General features: G+C 38.2%; 1 protein-coding gene across 1 annotated transcript in view; it reads left to right on the forward strand.

The window, feature by feature from the left end:
• The first annotated feature begins 2,727 nt into the window (after positions 1 to 2,727).
• LOC103279173 (uncharacterized) overlaps positions 2,728 to 21,373 on the forward strand; it is a 37,305-nt gene continuing 18,659 nt past the window's right edge. The window contains exons 1-9 of the mRNA XM_008112952.3: positions 2,728 to 2,946; positions 5,087 to 5,273; positions 6,595 to 6,663; positions 9,065 to 9,089; positions 11,252 to 11,284; positions 13,863 to 13,940; positions 16,072 to 16,208; positions 19,424 to 19,543; positions 20,470 to 20,500. Coding sequence (XP_008111159.1) covers positions 5,139 to 5,273; positions 6,595 to 6,663; positions 9,065 to 9,089; positions 11,252 to 11,284; positions 13,863 to 13,940; positions 16,072 to 16,208; positions 19,424 to 19,543; positions 20,470 to 20,500 — 628 coding nt within the window. The 5' untranslated portion in view covers positions 2,728 to 2,946; positions 5,087 to 5,138. The remainder of the gene's footprint in view (positions 2,947 to 5,086; positions 5,274 to 6,594; positions 6,664 to 9,064; positions 9,090 to 11,251; positions 11,285 to 13,862; positions 13,941 to 16,071; positions 16,209 to 19,423; positions 19,544 to 20,469; positions 20,501 to 21,373) is intronic.

The raw sequence follows: 21,373 nt of genomic DNA on the forward strand, positions 1-21,373 counted from the left end.
TCCCTTCTCACTAAACATGAGCAGCAGGGTCCTATGCCAACAGAAGTACTCCCATATGTTTAGTGTGGCTTATTCTGGGCATAATTATTGCAGTCCATCTGCATAGTCCTATTAATGTCTGTTTCATTAGTCCAAAATAAGTGTGCGATCTCATGGCCTTCAATTGCCATTCCACTAGCCATGAGCAGGAGTGGTTCATTATGTCTTATGTGTCACATCTGATTTATCTCAGGCCCCTTCTACATTGTCCTATATCCCAGGATGTGATCCCAGGTTATTTGCTTTGAACTGGATTATATGAGACCCCTTCCACACAGCTGTATAAAATCCACATTGAACCGTCTTATATAGCAGTGGACTCAGATAATCCAGTTCACAGCAGATATTGTGAATTATTTGCCTTGATATTCTGGGCTACATGGCTTGTGGAAGGGCCCAGAGGCCCCTTCCACACAGTTCAAAGCAGCTATTGGCAGTCCACACTCAGATAATATGGGATTTCCTGCCTTGATGTTCTTGGATATAGGGCTGTGTGGAAGGGCCCAGAGTCTCCACTGCCAGATAAACTGGGATACACAGATAATCTGGGATACACAGATAATCTGGCATTCGATCTTGAAATATTGAGCAAGTGCAGAAGGGATTGAAAGCCTGAGATCAAATCAACATTTTGGAAAGCGCTTTGAGTGCCTTTGGGGCCTTCTATACAGCTGTACAAAATCTTCATTGAAATGGATTATATGGCAGTGTGGACCCAGAGCCCTTCCAGGCCCCTTCTACACAGCTGAATAAAACCTCACATTATCTGCTTTGGATTGGAATATATGGCAGTGTGGACACAAAATATTCCAGTTCAAAGCAGATATTGTGGGAAATTCTGCATTGATATTATGGGTTATATGGCTCCAGGAAGGCCCTATATCATAGGATCTGATCCCAGATTTTCTGTTTTAAACTGGATGATAGGAGTCTTTACTGCCAGATAATCTGGGATAAACAGAAAACCTGGGATATAGGGCCTGTCTAGGGGCCCTTCCACACAGCTATATAACCCAGAAAATCAAGTCAGAAAACTCACACAATACAGTAGTCTCATTTATCCAACACTCATTTATCCAACGTTCTGGATTATCCAATTCATTTTTGTAGTCAATGTTTTCAATATATCGTGATATTTTGGTGCTAAATTCGTAAATACAGTAAATACTACACAGCATTACTGCGTATTGAACTACTTTTCTGTCAAATTTGTTGTATAACATGATGTTTTAGTGCTTAATTTGTAAAATCATAACCTAATTTGACATTTAATAGGCTTTTCCTTAATGCCTCCTTATTATCCAACATATTAGCTTATCCAACATTCTGCCGGCCTGTTTATGTTGGATAAGTAAGACTCTACTGTATCTGCTTTGAACTGGGATATCTGAGTCCACACTGCCATATATTCCAGTTTGAAGCAGATAATTTGGGATTTTAATCAGCTGTGTGGAAGGGCCCTCAGATAACCCAGTTCAAAGCAGATACTGTGGTTTATCTGTCTTGATATTCTGGGTTATATGGCTGTGTGGAAGGGACCTATGTGGCTGAAAAGCGGGGTAAAAATTATCTAAATAAAAACAAAACAAAATAAATCAGGAGGGGAAAGAGAAAGCGGTCCTCTGATGAGGGGCCGGGCTGTGGCGCAGGCTGGTAAACAGCTGCTGCAATAAATCACTCTGACCATGAGGTCATGAGTTCGAGGCCAGCCCGTGGCGGGGTGAGCACCCGTCAATTAAAAATAAAATATAGCCCCTGCTCGTTGCTGACCTAGCAACCCGAAAGATAGTTGCATCTATCAAATAGGAAATAAGGTACCACTTATAAAAGTGGGGAGGCAAGTTTAACTAATTTACAACGTTGGAATGAGGAAGTGAGGAAGTGCCATCAGAGTGGATGATGAAGCAGTTGCTCCCCCCTGTGGCCAGAATCAAACATCCCCTCAGGAGAAGGTTAAATTGCCTCGGCGTCTGTCTGTCATCTCTGTCTGGGTTCGATGTGTTTATGGACATTGAATGTTTGCCCTATATGTACATAATGTGATCTGCCCTGAGTCCCCTTCGGGGTGAGAAGGGCGGAATATAAATACTGTAAATAAATAAAAATAAATAAATGTGTTTTTGTGCTCCCTCAAGAGCCAAATGCACATTTCTCAACCTTCCCCCGCATTTTCCCACATCTGGGACCTTGGTGTTCTCTAAGAACAGGCTTGGTTAGAACCGTTGTGGGCCGGCCTAACGCCTTCGCGAGACAGAAACACAAAGAGTGCCTTGTTTTACCAGGTTTGTGGGCATCAGGGCCTCCCCTGCGCAGACTTGCCCGTTCTCTTCGCCGAGGCCGAAGGAGAAGATGTTCTCCTCCTTCAGACCGAAAGCATCGCCGGACAAAAGCGGCAGATTCCCGAAGGCGGCCAAACAGACGAGGGACGGACGGGGCTCCTGCTATTCCTCTACCATTGTTTGCCGCCCTGAGGGAGAACCAGCCGTGGCCCGGGAGCGCCTGGGGAAGCAGGGCATTCCCCGCTCAGAACAAAGCCTGGTCGCGGGCCTTCTCTGCCCCCGCCTCCTTTCTGAGGGGCGCCTGCCTTCCTGCTCTCCCCAAATTCCGAGGTGGGTTCAGGCTCGCCCGCCGGCCGTTCTCGTTATTTCCCTTTAGGCGTCCGCGAAACGAAGGCGCTCAATGAGACCACTCCGCCCCTCCTCCCTTCGTTATTCAGACCGGGTTTTCAATCCCTCAGCGCCGCAGCTTCCGGCCAGGAAAGGAAGACGCGTCCTGCTCACGCGCCCAAAGACGACGACGCGCGCGGAAGGGGTGGAGCTTGATCCTGGTCAGCGCGGAGAAAAAGCGAAGCCCAGGCGGCTTGGGTGCGACTTCTGAGGGGTTGAAAGACACCCCCTCCCCCCCATGGTGAGGTCGCTTGATTCCGGGACTCAAGGCAGGCGCGGTAAAACAGCTGCCCAACCAGAGCAAGTATTCTCAAACTGTGGCTCTCCCGCTGTTTGGGCCTCCAACTCCCAGAATTCCTGACCATTGAATATCTTGGCTAGGGCTTCTGCGAGTTGGAGGCCCAAACAGCCAGAGGATGCCCGAGGGCCTTCCCACACGATTGTATAACTGGGTTATATGACCGTGTGGGCTCAGGGCCCTTCCAGACAGCCAGAATGTCAAGGCAGAATAACCCACAATGTCTGCTTTAAACTGGAGTTCCCGAGGCTCCTTCCACACAGCTGAATAAAATCCCACATTTTCTGCTTTGAACTGGAATATATGGCAGTGTGGGCTCAGGGCCCTTCCACACAGCTACATAACACAGAATATTTAGGCAGAAAATCACACAATATCTGCTTTGAACTGGGTCCACACTGCCATATATCTCAGTTCAAAGCAGAAAATGTGGGCTTTTATTCAGCTGTGAGATATTCAAGTTCAAAGCAGATATTGTGGGTTATTCTGCCTTGATATTCTGGGTTATATGGCTGTCTGGAAGGGCCATTAGTCAGAGTTTGCAGGAACTCCACTTAAATGGCAGAGTGAATAGAACACACTAGAGTCTCACTTATCCAAGACTCACTTATCCAAGGTTCTGGATTATCCAATGCATTTTTGTAGTCAATGTTTTCAATATACAGTACTGTGATATTTTGGTGCTAAATTCGTAAATACAATAATTACAACATAACATTACTGCGTACTGAACTACTTTTTCTGTCAAATTTGTTGTATAACATGATGTTCTCAAATTAAGCTTTCTAACCTATCCTTGTTTCTACAAGTAAGGTGTAATCTTCTGAACAGGGATACAGACAGAAAAACAAACACCATAGGGTTATTAACCTTTCCTTATACTATCCAAAGCTTAAAAAGGTATGTTTTGATTGGAGTTACACTTTAAAAATATACCTGTTCTGATTTACAAGCAAATTCAGCTTAAGAACATATCTACAGAACATACCTTGTTTGTAATACCACATGGGTGTTAACCATTCCTTATGCTATCCAAAGCTTTTCTATCTATGGTCCCTTCCAGACAGACCCTATATCCCAGGATCTGATCCCAGGTTTTCTGTTTATCTCAGATTATGTGGCAGTGGGGACTCATATAATCAAGTTTAAAGCAGAAAATCTGGGGTCAGATCCTGGGATATAGGGCCTGTCTGGAAGGGCCCTAAATCTATATCTCATCCCTGTGGTGTTTGTTTTCTGTCTGTGCCTCTGTTCAGAAGATTTCACCTCACTTTCTGTCCCTGTGGTTTATATGGCTGGAGTTACACTTACAAAATGTACCTGTTCCGAGTAACAAACAAATTAAACTTAAGAACAAACCTAAAGAACCTATCTTGCTTCTAAGTTGGGGACTGATTGTATATGTCTCTACATTTCTGTATTGTTTTCATTAATTTGTTCAGCTCTATTTATTTGTATTAAGATGTAAGACAGTGATGTCAATTTCTCTCTTCATCAAGAGCCACATCAGCCTTATGGTTGCCCTCAAAGGGCTGTCGAATCCATGGACTGAGAATTAGTAGATATAGAGGGCCAACTATGTTTTTGTGTGTTTTTCCATAATGATCGGTGCTCTTTTGTTTTACCTGGTTTGGGTCCCTAGATGTTGGTGAATGACAACTCGCATTATTTATAATTTTCCACCATGCAGATTGGGAATAATGGGAGTTTCAACGCAACAGCACTTTGTGACTCTGAAGTTGAGAAAAATTTAAAGAACATTTTAAAGTCAGACATCATATCCACAAGCCTTTTATCTAAATTCAAGCCCCACTCTCCTGACTAAACAGGACAAATTGGAGTCTTCCAGATCTTACTGTATCACAGCTTCCATCAGCTTTAGCCATGATGCCTAGTGATGAGGAATACAGGAGTTTTCGTCCGGCATCTGACATGGCAGGCTGGATTTGACTTGTGCACATTGAGTTTACTTGTGCACATGTTCACTAAGAAGTCAGCTCGTTCTAGTTGAGACCTGTATTTATGTTGCATTTATAAAGTCTTGTGCATGTGGGTAATGTTATATAAATGATTATGTTAACAGGTTCAAACTTAAAACAGATTTTGTCAAGCCTGGTAAGCCACCTTTTTCTAAAATGAATACCCAGAGTGAAGGAGATCCCAAACCTGAGGGAGATCAGAAGACATTAGAGGTGGATCCCAAACTAGTACCTGAGGGGGATCCAAAACACGTATCTGGAAGCCCAGGAATTCATCTATATTATTGTGAGGTGAGTCTATATCTTGTTGGCATTTCTAGTATTACAATGTTATATTTTTGTAAATAATTTAATGCAATTTTGAAATTAAATTGGTTCTGAATATGGAGGCATTTATTAATAAAATTATATGATAATTTGGAGATTCTACACCATCATTCCAGGTGTCCTAAATGTATATATAGGCAATGTCTGCAATATCAAAAATTAAGATTCATTCTGAATACCTGAATTATACTTTATGTGAACAGTCAAGAAGAATGCAGTTCAGTAGGGTTTAATGAGGTACTTCACTGGAAGCTTATTAATACATATACGATCAGTCATTTCTTAAAACAGGTTCTAGTAGGGGAACATGATTTCAAACACTGAAGGCCATATACAAAAAAGATCTAAAATCGTAACATCCAAAAACATAAAACACTATAAAAACATGTGATAATGAGAATAAAATAGGACGTGATAATAATAAGAATAAAACTAAGTATAAAGCGAGGCAGTAGAAATGCTGAAGTCCAAATAAGCATACATTCAACATATTTTTTAAAAAAAATAAAGGACTAAAACTTCTGGAAGATTTTTTTAAAACTACCATAACATGATATTTCTTATGTGAGTGGTTTTTTTTAACTTACTGCTTGAATAGGACACCAGAATAGGGCATCCAAAGAATTATTTTAGAGTTCATACATTAATAGAAGATGTATGAACAGCATTGGAATAAAATACTGTATTGCCCTTAGAAACAAATTAGAAACTAGCTCTGTTAAAAGTGTAATGAATTGCCATGTCCCTACCAACAATTTTGCTGCCTTGTTTTGACTACAGTAGAGTCTCACTTATCCAACATAAATGGGGTGGCACACCATTGGATAAATGAAAATGTTGGATAATAAGGAGAAATTAAGGAAAAGCCTATTAAACATCAAATTACGTTATGATTTTACAAATTAAGCACCAAAACTTCATGTTTTACAACAAATTGACAGAAAAAGTAGTTCAATACACGGTAATGTTATGTAGTAATTACTGTATTTATGAATTTAGCACCAAAACATCACAATGTATTGAAAACATTGACTACAAAAATATTGACTACTAAAAAATTGACAACAAATAAAGATAGAATTGAATAAAATGAACTTACAGTAACAACATTGTTACTGTAAAAAGTTCAGTCCTTGCTGCCTAGAGAAACAGCTGTGGATCTGGGTGGGAGGCAGACTGTGTTGGATAATCCAGAACGTTGGATAAGCGAGACTCTACTGTAGTTAGAACTTTCCATCTTTTTAAAAAACTAGTTTTATAACTGATTTTTTTGAACTTGTTTTAGATTTGTGAAGTTCCGTGTATGAATGCTATAGCACTCGAGACACATTTTTCTGGAAAAAAGCATAAAACGGTAATTCATATTCTTATATTTAACAATGACTGTGCTTTCCTTAATCTGTAGCATAGATTACATAACTGTTTTCAGTGATATATCAATACAAAATTACACTATTTTCTGGAAATTATGAGCTAAAGGTAAAAATCCTACAGGCCAGTTCTCCATCCTCATATTGCAACCATATTGGACTTCGGACAAACTAATTTGAAAGCATCTTCCTTGAACATTGTGTAATGTCACATAATGTTAGAAATGTAAAGTACATACAGCCAGCCTTCCACAATCGTGGGGTTAAACTTTTGCGGATTTGATCATTTACCATTGTTGTTACCTATCATCTATGACATATAAATATATAAATATTGCCTTATTTTCCCAGTCTTTCTGCAAGCCTTACAAGACTGAGAGGGACTACAAAATGGGAGGCAAGGCAAGTCCCCCTGTTAAAAATGGCATGGGCAGTGGTAGAGGCAGTGGCAAGTCGCACCTACCTCCTCCTTCTGCCTTGCAAAGGAAGTTGGGTTGAATTTGTTATTTGTAAAGTACTTTTTATATATGTTACCTATGGTGACGGGTGGATTTAGAATATTCAAAGGTTTTTTACGTATGTTACTTATGGTGATGGGTGGATTTAAGATAGTCAAAGTTTTTCATGACTGTCCAGCACCCTGAATCGCCACAAATGTGGAGGACTGATTGTAGCAAAATATTAGGGTAGCTTAAATGAACTTCTGACCTGAGGAAATAAATAGTATAATTAAATAGTTTTAGTGTCTTTCACTGTTCATATATGACAGTGGTTGAAAAAAGCATTGTTTTTACTTTGATTTTTGCCTTTTCTATCTTGTATATTTATATAGTGGCTTAGTATTTGGTTACTTTTAGTGCTGAGTAGTTCATATTTTCATAGGCGAAGTTGAGTATGCTGTTTGACCTTTAACATTAAAAAACTATTTTTGTTCCTTTTTTTCTTTTGTGTTGTGTAGATGGCATGGCTTGTATACAACATTTTTTGTTGCGTATATTCAAACTGTGTGCTGGAGCTTCCACATTTTTGGGTTGTTGTGTGTTTTCCGGGCTGTATAGCCATGTTCCAGAAGTATTCTTTCCTGATGTTTCGCCCACATCTATGGCAGGCATCCTCAGAGGTTGTGAGGTATATACTGTACCTCACATCCTCTGAACATGCATACCATAGATGTGGGTGAAACATCAGGAGAAAATGTTTCTGGAACATGGCCATACAGCCTGGAAAACACACAGCAACCCTGTGATTCCGGCCATGAAAGCCTTCGACAACACATTCCACATCTTTCTTTGGGCCCTTCCACACAGCCCTATATCCCAGAATATGAAGGCAGAAAATCCCACAATATCAGCTTTGAACTGGGTTATCTGAGTCCACACTCAGATAATATGGGATTTTCTGCCTTGATATTCTGGCATATAGGGCTGTGTGGAAGGGCCCTTTGATGTTAAAAGTCTCCAATGACTTTTTCCCCCCTCTGGGGGCAAGAGTTCTGTAACGGAGTCTTGTAATTTTAATGTTAGATGTAGCACAGTGAATTTTAAAGAAATACATTTTAAAAATTTAATATATTGTCTTGTAGATGTTAGCAACTGGGAAAACATTTCAGACTCAGAAGCAATTATCTGTGTAGAAATGAAAGATGAATTACTAGCTTTTCTATCAGTCATTTTCTATCAATCTGTCTGCATGAAACCAAAGATCTGTCTTTTTTAATTAAAGAATTCAAGAGTGTGATGTTAAAGTGCTTTTACTGTTTTAATCAAGGTGTCATAAATATTAAGTGTAGGCATTTAATTTTGAAAAAAGGTATGCAGTATACTGACTTGCTGCTGTATTGAATTTTCTCTTTTATAATTAAAAAACATGGAGACTACATTTTTTGCTTTTCCTTTTGTCTGAACCTGTTTTGTTGATTGAATTAATTTTAGTTTCTCACATTTCCTGTCACTCTTGTCAACATTTTAGTGAGAAAAATTGCCTTGCACTTTTCATCAAATGGCCCAAAATCCTGATTTTGAGAAAGTTCAGCTCCTAGGGCTGTAGGAGCTGAATTTGTGCAAAAATCAAGACTTGTGTATGCCATCCCAAAAGTCAGACTACATGGGCCTTGTCACTAGCATGGAACAATCCTTGAGTATAAATAACTCTAGGTTTGAACTTAAGTTAATCTTGTATTCCTTGAAATGTTTTCCCATATGCATTAGCTTTTGCAGAAAATCATGAAGGCAATGCTTTTTTTTCTTTTTCAATAAAAGTTTGCCTGTGATGTCATTTATCTGCAGAAACTATACTCATGGTAACATTTTTTTCTTTAAAAAAAAGAAAAAGGATAGTTCACTAATAGTTCTCTTTTATTTTTGAAACACTTGCATCTTTATTTAGAGAGAAAAAATCCTGCAGAAAAGACGTGAGTGCAAAACTTGCTTTTCATGTGTTGTTGCTATGGTAGCCCTTGGTCACAAATTGGTATATTTAAATTGTCTTCATTTCTGCTAGCTTTACAAAATCCTGATTTGACATCACAAAATTGAAAATATTTCTGCCATTTCAGTCACAGTAATCATATTAGTTTTATTTTAACGCTGGCAGTAAACAACAAAACCACTGAACCAAATCTCACCAAATTTGGCCACAAAAGTCATAGTAGTACAATCTATGTCTTTCAAATTCAAAAAAACCCTAGAAAAATAAAGTCCAAATTAGAGGATGAGGAAGAGCTGTTTCCCCCCCGCCCCCGGTCAGAAGGGTAGGCTCCGCCCCCTTTAGGCCCCGCTCACTTTGTCTCCTAGCAACCCTCTCAGCCACAGTGGCGCCCAGGGGACAGCCAGGGTTCAGTTAGGCCCCTTCCACACTTCCTATAAAATACAGATTATCTGATTTGAACTGGATTATATGGCAGTGTAGACTCAAGGACCTTCCACACAGCTATATGACCCAGAATACCAAGGCACATAATCCACAGTATCTGCTTTGAACTGGATTATCCTGAGTCCACACTGCCATATAATCCAGTTCAATATGGATTTTATACAGCTGTGTAGAAGGGGCCTCATATAATCCAGTTCAAAGCAGATAATATAAGATTATAAATATAATATATAATAATTACTGCGGTATAATAATACAAAACAATATACTCTCTAAAATCAGGACAGTAAATAAAGAACAACACTCTGGAAACAGGAAAATTCCAGACAGGAAACAACCAGGGCCAGCTAACACATGCCAGGCTTTGAAGTTGCAAGGCCATGAAATGCTTATCAAGGTGACTAATTGCAGTATTCATACTTGCCGCACTGAGACTATTTGTTGCTATTCAACCTGGCCAACCAAGAATTTCACAAGGTAGAAAGCTGCCAGGCTTACAAGCAGCAAGGCTACTCCGTCCCATTCAACCTGGCCAACGAATGATGCCCTTATGTAGAAAGCGGCCAGGTTTTTACGCTGCAAGACTATTCAGTGCAATTCAAGCCGGCCAAACAAGGATTCCCGTACAAAGGAAGTAGCCACACTTCAAAACGGCTCTTTGATTGCGGGTGCTACTCCCGCTTGCCAAACGAGGATTCCCCTAACATAGCCAGGCATTGAAGCTGCAAGGCTATTCATTGCAATTCTAGCAGCCCAAAATACTATTCCCCTAGAACGCAAGTACCCAGCCTTCCAAACAGCAAGCCTATTCCGTTGCATTCCAGTTCACCAAACAAGGATTCCCATAAGAAGAAAACGGCCAGGCTTTGAGGCTGCAAGTATTCACTGCTATTCCACCTGGCCTACAAATGATTCCCATAAGCCACAGCAACGTGTGGCCGGGTACAGCTAATAGCTTATTATAGTCATACAACCATTTTCTCTTTATTTTTTATTGAGAGAAAAGGAAATGATAGTATTGGGGGAGTGTTTGTAAACATCAATAAATTAGATGGAAATCAGAACCTTATCACATCCACTTCCTGACCCCCATACAAAGAATCACAATCTCCTACATTCACAAGGGTTAGAATCCCATGGCCCTATTGAAAGTGGAAAAAAATGTGAATGTCATAAGCCTCCTACAAACTTGCATGCTACAGACTACTTTTTCACCAATAGCCTTGGCTTGCCACTTCCCACTTGCCCACTGTGAAGCCCCAGGCAGATGTTAAACCCATTGCTCAACACCAAGAAGAAGCAGTCAGATTTCAAACCCACCGATCCACCTCCTTCTCATTACCTCTGCTGCCAGATGTTAACCCCCTTTAAAGCAGGAAAGCGGTGTAAAACCTGATAGCGCAGTGTTTTGGCCCACAACTCCCAGCTGTTTACCAGCTGTTAGGATTTCTAGGAGCCGAAGGCCAAAACATCTGGGGACCCACAGGTTGAGAACCACTGTGATAGCAGAACAAGAGAGAGGAGCATGTGTAAAGACTGAATTATTAGGCAAATTTCAGCTGGGTAATGATGATAAAACATCTGGTTCCAGCAGAAATAATATGGCTAGCTCTAAAACTTGAGTGTGCAGAAGAAATGATTTAATGTACTGCTTGCAAACATTAATATGAAAATACAGCCTTTATTGGTGTGTCTTTCCAGGTGACCCAATGTTATCTAAAGAGCCAATCCCAGGTAAGAATTATTTTTTAGAAACTGGATTTCTCAGAATCTCAGTAATTTCGAAGAAAATCATCAGAAAGTGATTCACTATAGTATTGTCTTTCCGTGGTGGGGAATTGTATGCTCCTGTGAGGCAATAGGGTGTGCCAATGGTAGCTGTGCTGCTAGTAGAATATCCTGTGTTAGATATTTGCTGTGGAGTCAGATAAAATGTGCCAAACAGCTATTGAGGCAGCAAAAACAGCAACGAGAGAGAGAGGCTGGCAGAGGTTTTATCAGAAATAACAGCAGTGGCACATAGCTAATACATGTTAGTACTGTACAGAAAGTGGCATAGTATAAACCCCTTTCAAATGTCATTTATCTTGAAAACCTTAATGAAGCAGTCCAAAATGAAACAAAAGTACCAGGAAACTTTAAGATCAGAAAGTACTCAGTGAGCTACTGGGGATTAGAGGACAAATACAACAACAAAATGACATTCAGCTGTTAATGTGATCAGAGGCAAAAGTAAAGTCTGAAATGTAACATGGCATTTTATGACCATGGAATTTGAGACATATACTCCAGGAGAAACCAGATATAGTAAAACAACAAATGGAATGTATAAACATTTGTATTACTTGGGGTGACCAAGCTAAAGTGGATAACAATGGGATGTCATAGTTTGAATTGAGTGCTTTACTCCGGAAATACAAATCAGAGAAGAAAGACAATGTTGCACTAAATAGTGAGGAGAAATGTAATCAAAGCAATTAAAGAACAGAATGCAATGACTGACAAAATAATATAAACGAAACTTCAGGGAATATAATAACCACAATCCAATTTTATGCTACAGTTACACAAGCAGAAGAAATTGGAAGTTTCTATCCTGGAGCCTAGGAGGAAATGGATCACATACCAAAACACAACTTCATGTCAATCATAGGCAATTGGAATGCAAAAATAGGAAACAGAGAAGAATCCAAGATGGCAGGAGAATTTGGCCTAGGATCAAGAATTTTGCAAGGCCAATAATTTGTTCATCACAAACATTCTTCAAGCAATCAAAGAGGCAACTGTATACGTGGGCATCACCTGATGGCCAATACATAAATCAAATAGTTTGGCTAATTGGAGGCAGAAGATGGAGGAGTTCCCTTCCCATTTAAAAAACAAGGCCAAGAATAGATTGTGCCACAGACTGCTATCAAAAATATGAGTAAAGGCCACTGAAACAACATTATGCCAAAATTCTTGTAGAACATCCTTGTAGAATGTAAAGATAATGTAAAAAATAGATTTATATTATTAAGCCTAATTGACCAATAGCCAGAAGAGCTCCAAAATGAAGCCAGGGACATTGTGCACAAGGGATGCAAGAAGATACTATCTAGTCAAAAGGAAAGCAATCTCAGTGGATGACAGAAGAAATTTTTCTAGCTGTTAACGGGAGAAGAAATAAATGTAAAAAGTGACCAAAAATAAGGCCAGAACACTGAATGTAATTGTTCTAAGACTAGTGTGCAGAGACAAAGAGAATCATAATAATCAATGCAGAGAAACAGAAGATGACAGCAAAAAGGAAGAACAAGTGGTCTTTTCCAAAAGAATTCAAAGGAAAATTTAAACCGAGACGTATGATACTACACCATCAGTAGGGGAATATTTTACATGACCAAGTAGAAATAAAAATGTGATGGAAATAATACCTTGAACTATATGGAAAAATATGAGATTTTGACAGGTTCATTGAAGGAAGAACCATTTGTGTATGAATCTGTAATTTTAGAAAGTAAAGTGGAATTTGCAGTCAGAGCACTTGGATGAAATAAATCACCAGGAATAGGTGGCATATATATAGTAACACAATATATGCCACTTCTAACAAAACTCTCTCAGCAAATATGGAAAACAAAGTATTGGCCCAAAAGCAAGTCTTTAATTTATGGATTCAGTTCATTAATGGTAGTGGGCATTCTGTTGAAGCTTCATAATACAAGGGTGTTACTACAATCTTTTCACAGAACTCATTTATTGCAGAATTTGAAATTATATTTAATACATATATTTACGATACTAGACAAATTTATGTGGTAAGAAAATGTACAAGTATCTCTTGGGTATCATATGGTGAATAGGACCTTCCTCTGTAAATGTATGTGTTTTCATTTCTGGGTTTAGAAGAAATGAAAAATGGTAATTTGAATCTGGTTTGATTTTATTGGAAATAGAATATGCAGTTTCATTACAGGTTAAATCTGTCTTTGACTGTTCCAGTTCTGTGGTTAAATGTAACAGCTACCTTCTGTTCAATTCGCCTGTTCAAGCAGTTTGTAGTTGCACACTTTTTGGTTTAACCACCATGTTGAAATAATATGGGAAGTAGTATGGGAAAATCCGTAAATGTCTTGTGAACTTACTCCACCCTGTTTTATTTCATCCTTAATAATACTGAAGAAGGAAAATGAATCAAAAGTTTCTGTTCCTTTTACTAATCAGCTCAGTAAAATATACTGTTCCTTGCATTCTTCACACATTTATACAGACAGCAGTTTTGGCAAAGCTCTTTTAGTTACCATGTGCAATATGTTTGTTTTCTTTTTAGTAAAGGGACAGCCTTCAAGAAATCTGAGATCTCTGAGAGATTACATGAAGGATCCGAATCGAGAAGAACCACTTATAGGTATGATTTTTTAGATTAATGAATGTCATTATTTTCTTGATACTGCAGTGTTCCACGGTTTCTTCTGTGATTTTTGTCAGTGGATGTCATTTACCATCAGAGGGGTAATGGAGTCTGGTCATTTGCAGATACAGGTTGAGTATCCGTTATCCCAAAGGCTTGGGAAAAGAAGTTTTTGGGATGTTAGAATTTTTGATCCACATGTTTGCCTAATGAATTACTTTAGAAATGAGACCTAAACCTTAACATGGAATTACTTTAGTCTTGATATATATCTTATACTAGCTGTGCCCGGCCACGCGTTGCTGTGGCGAAGTATGGTGGTATGGGAAATAAAGTATTGAGGAATTGGTGGGAGTTAAGGTCAAGGGTCAAGGTTTTCCCCTGACATTAAGTCCAATATAAATGGGTTATATAGCTGTGTGGAAGGGCCTTGAGTCTACACTGCCATATAATCCAGTTAAAATCAGATAATTTGCCCAGCTCAGCTCATTTTATGTTTTTATTGCTGTGTTTTTCATGTATTTTATAATGATTGTGATTTTTAATGCCTTTTAAATTTATTTGTGTGTTTTTGTATTGGATATTACTGTATGCTGGTTTTATATCTGTAAGCCGCCCCGAGTCCCTCTGGGGAGATGGTGGCGGGGTACAAAAATAAGATTATTATTATTATTATTATTTATATTTTATAGGCAGTGTGGAAGAGGCCTAAGTGAGGCCTAACTCTGCCTGTCCCCTGGGCTGAGTGGGTTTGCTAGGAGACCAAGTGGGCGGAGCTTAGCCTTCTAACTGGCAGCAATTGGATAAAAACAATTATTCCTCTCCCTCTAATTAGGACTTTTGTTGTAATTTTGTTGTATGAACGTAGAGGCATGGATGAGGGGTTGTGCTGCCAAGTTTAGTGTTTCTGGGATGTGTAGTTTTGTTGTTTTGTCCTAGGCCGAAATTTCATTACCCTTTTATATATATAGATATATATTGCGGTCTGATGTATTTGTATGAATTTTATATGTTGCACGCCGTTTTGAATCCCACCCACAGGAGAAAAGCGGAATAGAAATGAATTAATATTAATAATAATAATAATATAAATAATAAATAAATAATAATATAATACAAATACACAGAGCCTGAAAGTAATTTTTATAGAATACTTTTTAATAATTTTATGCATGGAGTAAAACCTATATACTTTGAACCATTGGATTTTGGATTTTGGATCTCAGAATAAGAGATGCTTAATTTTTATCGTGCTGTATTGAATTAAGGTTTGATAAGCATTGACCAAACAATGTGTTGCCTATGATGGCAATCTTGATTCCTAAAGCCAAAGTTCTCCTGCCAGTCTACCCTGCCAAGATGTAGTTATGTTCTCTGCAACAGAGACATCTGGAGGAAGACTGCTGGTACTGCTTCATTATTCGGAGTTCATATTACATCTCAGCAGATGTAACAAGTTTTGTTGATGTTCTATGAAGTACCATAATAAAATGTAAAAAAAACCTTTGCCACTTGCATATGTGTTCTGCACATTTGGTGAATAATGTTGATAATGATGATGATAAATTTTATTTGTCACCCTCTTCTCATGTCTTGAGGTGGGGTTAAAATAGTTAAAATACACTGATTAAGCATATGTCTGACTATCTGTAGAGGTGAGAAATTTACATTCTGTTCTGCTACAATAAGAGTCCAAAAGACTTGGTCCAGCAGCCATTTTAAAATTCAATGAAAAAGTAGAGAATTTGTGGGATGGAGTAGATGTAAACAAGGAAGAGGGATGTGGATAGAATCCCATTTTATTACTGGCATTCAGAACAGTTAATTAGTATTTATCGTTTAATGAAACCTACTTCTTCCCTGTAATCTTCAGTGCTGTCATCTCTGAAAACTAGATCAATTATCTACTCTGTACTTGAGCTTTCCAGCACTATGTACTTACTTCTAAATAGTCATTGAGGAATAGTCCTCTTATTCCTTGCTATTGTTATCACATATTTGTGCCATGCTGTATTTGGAATTGCAAAATAGAGAAATAAAACAAAAAAAATCTTTCAGTGTAATGCTATAAATAGAAATATTCTCTTGATCTGGACAAAAATGCCTGCATTAATGTCTATGTTTACAGGTTTGGAATATTTAGTCGAAATACGGTTCCAAGGGAAAAGGTTTCCATTCTATGAATGCCAACTATGCCAATTTACTACAGAGATGTCACCAATGATACAACACCTCATTGGGAAAAAACACAGGAATTATTATCTTGTAAGTTATCTCTACTTGTAAAAACGTATGGAAGTCTGGTACCAAAGAGGGCAAAATTAATGTTCCTAAGTTTTGTCTCTGGCTTTCTTGCAGTGTGGGCATTGGGACCCTTGTTTTCAGCCTGTGGACTTCACATGAATAGTGTACTTTGCCAGGCTGCCTGTTTTGCAGACACCAGAGCTATAAAATATTTGAGGGAAATCCTAAAACCAAACCTTCATTTTGCCATAAGCTGAGCACTACTTGGTTATGTAGGCATACTCTGATGTAGCGTCCTTCCATTTCACAGATCCTCAGGCTGTCTCCCATGCTTGTCTGCATTGCTCACCGTTTTATATATGCTATTACCTTATATACTCAAGTATAAGTCGACCCGAATATAAGCCGAGGCACCTAATTTTACCACAAAAAAACTAGGATAACTTATTGACTCGAGTATAAGCCGAGGGTGGGAAATGCAGCAGCTACTGGTAAATTTAAAAATAAAATTAGATATCAATAAAATGTCATTAATCGAGGCATCAGTAGGTTAAATGTTTTTGAATATTTACCGTCTTTCAAAGACAAACAATAAACTAGCTCTATAAGTGGAAAAGTAGGGGCAACAAAAACAATATGGCATCAACAATAACTTAATAATAATAATAATAATAATAATAATAATAATAATAATAAAACTTCATTTGGATCCCACCCTATCTCCCCATGGGGACTCAGGCCAGCTGCCAACATAGTAACAGGCAAACATGCAATGCTTATATAAACAATGCAGAGCTAGATATAGATCTGTAATTATAGATACTAATTTCACATATGCATTTCCTCCTGAAAAATTTGCAAATCCTCTCTCTATGTTTGTGTGCATTTCCCCTACAATATTTGCAAGCCATATATATATATATATATATATACACACACACACACACACACATACATATATAACTAGACATGTCTATATGTATTTGTGTGTTCATTTCCCTCCTGTAATATTTGCAAACCCTATATAAAGGTAGGTAAGAATATATTCATATCTATCCAGACATCTCTCTTTATATAGATAACTATATCTATATAGGATATAGGATGCAGTCACCAAAACTCTCCTCTGGATGGGATTAATCAAAATGCGAAGATATGTTGCCATGACTCCACGCTCATATGGAATTAATGAGGTGATAGGGGAACTCTTCGCTATAAGAGTCAGATTATGGAAATCAAGATTCAAAAGTCTGCTCTTGACTGACTTGCAGGTTTCCACATTTGTGAGCATTAAGAGTGCTTCCAAAGACAGGCCAGTTGTTTCAAATTTTTTATTCCTTTTTGTGATCTTCCTGCTTCACACTGATGGATCTGTACCTGTGTAGATCTATGTGTGGAGTTTTGGTGATAGGCCAGGCCTCTAAGAGATGTTCTGCCCAATGTCCTTTCAGTTCTCTTTGTTCTTCCACTGTGGCACCATTTTTAGATCTTCCCTCTAAGTTGAAGTAGTTAAAAAGGAGAATAAAGAAAAATCAGTCAGTTAAGTATAAGTTCACAGTTAAGAAAGACTGGAGAGATAAAAGTGTTCAAATTCTGGTCAGAAAGGATAGTATTTATCTGTAATTGTAATTCTTCAAGTAGCTGTCTCTGCCCTCACACATTTGTGATCTTGCCATGTGGAGATCTACTCACAGAATGTTCCAGAGCTGAGCATCTCCCCAGCAGTAGCCTGACTATCCAAGGTGGATCTGACTTGGAAGTGTAGCATACGGAGGTATCTCAGCAGTACTCCTTTCCTTATTTAAGGATAAAAATGAGAAGCTACCAGACAAAGACCTCATTATGTTTCTGGTTTATGCTGCAATAACAGACATAGTAGAAGCATAGGGAAAGTAGAAAAAATTATCAATATTGGATTGGATAAACAGAATATGACCTGTCTGACTTACAAACTAACTTACAAAGTGAGATTAGAGGAGAAATAAAAGAGAATTTACTTGAGGCCATATGGAACCCATTTATTAGCTATGTGTGCCAAAGGAACAGCAAATTGAAACCATCCTTAGATCAAATAAGATTTTGGTTAGATAACTATGACAGGATATATCTATTATTAAGAAAACTAGATAACAGAGTAAAAAAATACTAGTTAGAGGACTGACAGGGAAATCGTATGTAAACATTTATGAGTTAGGGAGGGAGATAAAAAGGGGGAAGAAAAGCAAATAGACACTGAAGCAGTGTGGTGTGGTCAGTTGCTTGTGGTGTACACAGCCTTGAGGGATTAATCCCAAAGTTGGATTTGGATCCAAGAAATCAATTTCTTTAGGGTCTGGTTCATGAAGCCATGACAGACGGAGCAGTAATTTATTTGGTTGCCTTTACTGAAGCAGAAAAGGAACTCTTCAATTGCATCATTGGGGATCTTACTCCTGTAGAAGGTGCAGTGTATTTATGAGGGCCTTCGAGCAGTACAAAAAGACAGGAAAACACAGCTGATGCAGTTGGAGGTCTTGGAGAAGGAGATCAAAAAGCGAAAGAAAAAATAAGGACTCTGACTATACACTCTTTCAGTATCAGAGCAAGAGTGGTGCAGTTTCTTCTGCACATTACAGAAAGCAAGATTTTTGGAACAGAACAGCTAGAGCTGAGAATAGCTATGAAGCACTAATTGATACAAAGTTTAAGACCTGGTTTTCTGTTTGAAACGCTACTGTGGAGTAGGCATTGGGAGAGGACAACAAACAAGACTGCATGCAACAGGATCTTATTGACCAGAACTTGCAGTTGTCCACACATAATGTCTGCTCACACAGACATATCTGCACCCAGTCTCTGTGTGTAGTAATGATTTCTCTGCTAATATCTAGGGATTGTTTGAATGATGTAGAGCTGAAAGCTGCTCTCACCCTGAGCGAGCCCATCCTGGGTTAGCTGTTTCTCCAATGCTACTAGGAGTCAGCTTGTTAGAGAATAGAAGAGGGACCATTTCCCTGACAGATATTCCTATCATGTTTCCCTATTATTATAAGCACGAAAGCTGCTTGGGTTGTTTTAACAAATAATAAGGTTTGCTTGTAAACATGGAATCAAAAAGAGCTTAGACAACATTTAAACAGCTGTTTAATCATAGCCACCCATCCTCCTTTTATGTTAGTTATTTCAGCTCCTTGATAGTAGAATAGGCTTTTGAAAGGCAAGCAGTATAAAAATTTGACTTTTTTTTCATTTGGCAGCTAAAACATCATCCAGACAAAGCAAAGAAAACCCCAGATGATTACAAAGAAGAAAAAAGTGTGTTTCTTAGGCGGGTAGCAAGAGAGGTAGAAAAGACAGAAGGTTTAAAAATGTATAAGGTAAGCTTTACATTGGTTATACTGCTGTAACTCTAAGCAATGGTAATCCAGTATCTGATGGGCACTTCATTGATCCAATAAGGGGTAAATGATCCAATAATGTTTTATCTAGATTTTAACTTATAAAGTGAGAAGTCCTATTTGTCTTTTTTTAAATTAAAAGGAATGTGTAGGTGAAGCTAGAGAGTATGTAAAATGGAATAGAAAAATAACTTAGCATTTTGCTTGTATCTTAAATTCCATTTTATGTTCTGCTTCATGTATTTCTTCCTATTCTTAAAGTTCTGCCCCATCCTCACCCCCCTGCTCTTCCAACTTATACTACCCTGTTGGTTCCAAGAATGCAAGGAGCAAACTGTTCTAGGAGAATTATTTTATCACATGTTGGCTCTATTTTGATACAAGTGCAGTGTTGAAAACTCAGCTTTTCAACATGGGGTTTAAATTGTTTTTTCCCCTGGAATTGTGGAGAGGGGAACATTGTCTTCTTTTCTGTTTTCTCTTCTAGACATAAATACATTTAAAGATGTGGGCACCATTATATCCCAATAGTTGTATGAGAGGACACTTTTGGAACAATCTAAAATTACATGGTTTCTTCTTCTTCTAATAAACAGCTTATTTTGACATTAGGTTAAATATTTATTTCCAACTAGAACTATAAAGCGACCTATTTAACTCAACTAACAGATGCACATGAAGGAAGGCTAGTTGTCCTCAGACTAGAATACTTTAATAGGTTGGGGCACTTTTATGTCCAGTCTAGTAGGACTTTCTCAAAAAAAAAAAAGGAGTTCCAGATATCAACACTGAACTTTTCCCACCCCTTTTCCTCTCCATAGTATATTAAAGCAACAACTTTTTGTTTGTGATCCTTCCTTTCCATGATTGAACTGAATCAGATCATATCTCCTGTTGTTCTTTAGTGTGAAGATTTTGAAAGACTGAGCAAACGTTGTAAGTAAGAATTCTATATATATCTTATATTAATTTATATAGCACAACTTTCCAAATATATATTTACCTTCATAAAGAACTACTGCTATTAATTATAAAATTAAAAGTGTTATAGGATTCCTTTGATGCAGAAGGGAGAATATATCATCTTGTAATTCGTCAGTTACGAGTCAGAGGCAAAAGATAGGTGCTAGTACTGTATTTAAAAAATCTGGAAGTCCAAGATTTTTTTTTTGAGTATCTGAAATTCATACCTAGTTGCTGTGGGTTTTATTTTATTTGAGCTCTACAGTTTAGTATGAAGTGGGTGGTGGAATCATCTAAAGAACAATTTAGTGGTACCACAGCATCCTTGGCACCATTTGAAAAGGAGATATAAAACTGGGTATCTTCAGTTTACTGATGACATCCAACCTCAAGGCTGATTTCTCTCATTGGCTTCATGTATTGCCGATATTGAAACAGTAGGTGAACAGAACGGAGGGTTTTTCTTTTCCCTCTCCCCTCCCCAGCAGACAGCTCTCTTTTTTAAAAGAACACCTCATGTACCTTGCCATCGTCTTCCACCCTTTGTACTTCTTGTGGGATCCTGGCCAAGTGACAGGATGTTCACAATGGCAGTCAGTTACACTGGAAGAACAGGCAGAGTTCTCTCATGTGGTTGGTGACATGAATAGGAGTCACAACATGACTTCTGTTTCCAGTCATGATCTTCCTTTGCTTATATATATATATATATATATATATATATATATATATATATATATATATATATCTCCTGCTTTTTCTCGTCATACAGAGACTCAAAGCAGCTCACAACTAAAAGCATTTCAATACAACTTAAAATATAGAAATATTAAAACAGTATTAAAC

This window comes from Anolis carolinensis, chromosome 6 (assembly GCF_035594765.1).
Source record: "Anolis carolinensis isolate JA03-04 chromosome 6, rAnoCar3.1.pri, whole genome shotgun sequence".
Taxonomy (NCBI): Eukaryota; Metazoa; Chordata; class Lepidosauria; order Squamata; family Dactyloidae; genus Anolis; species Anolis carolinensis.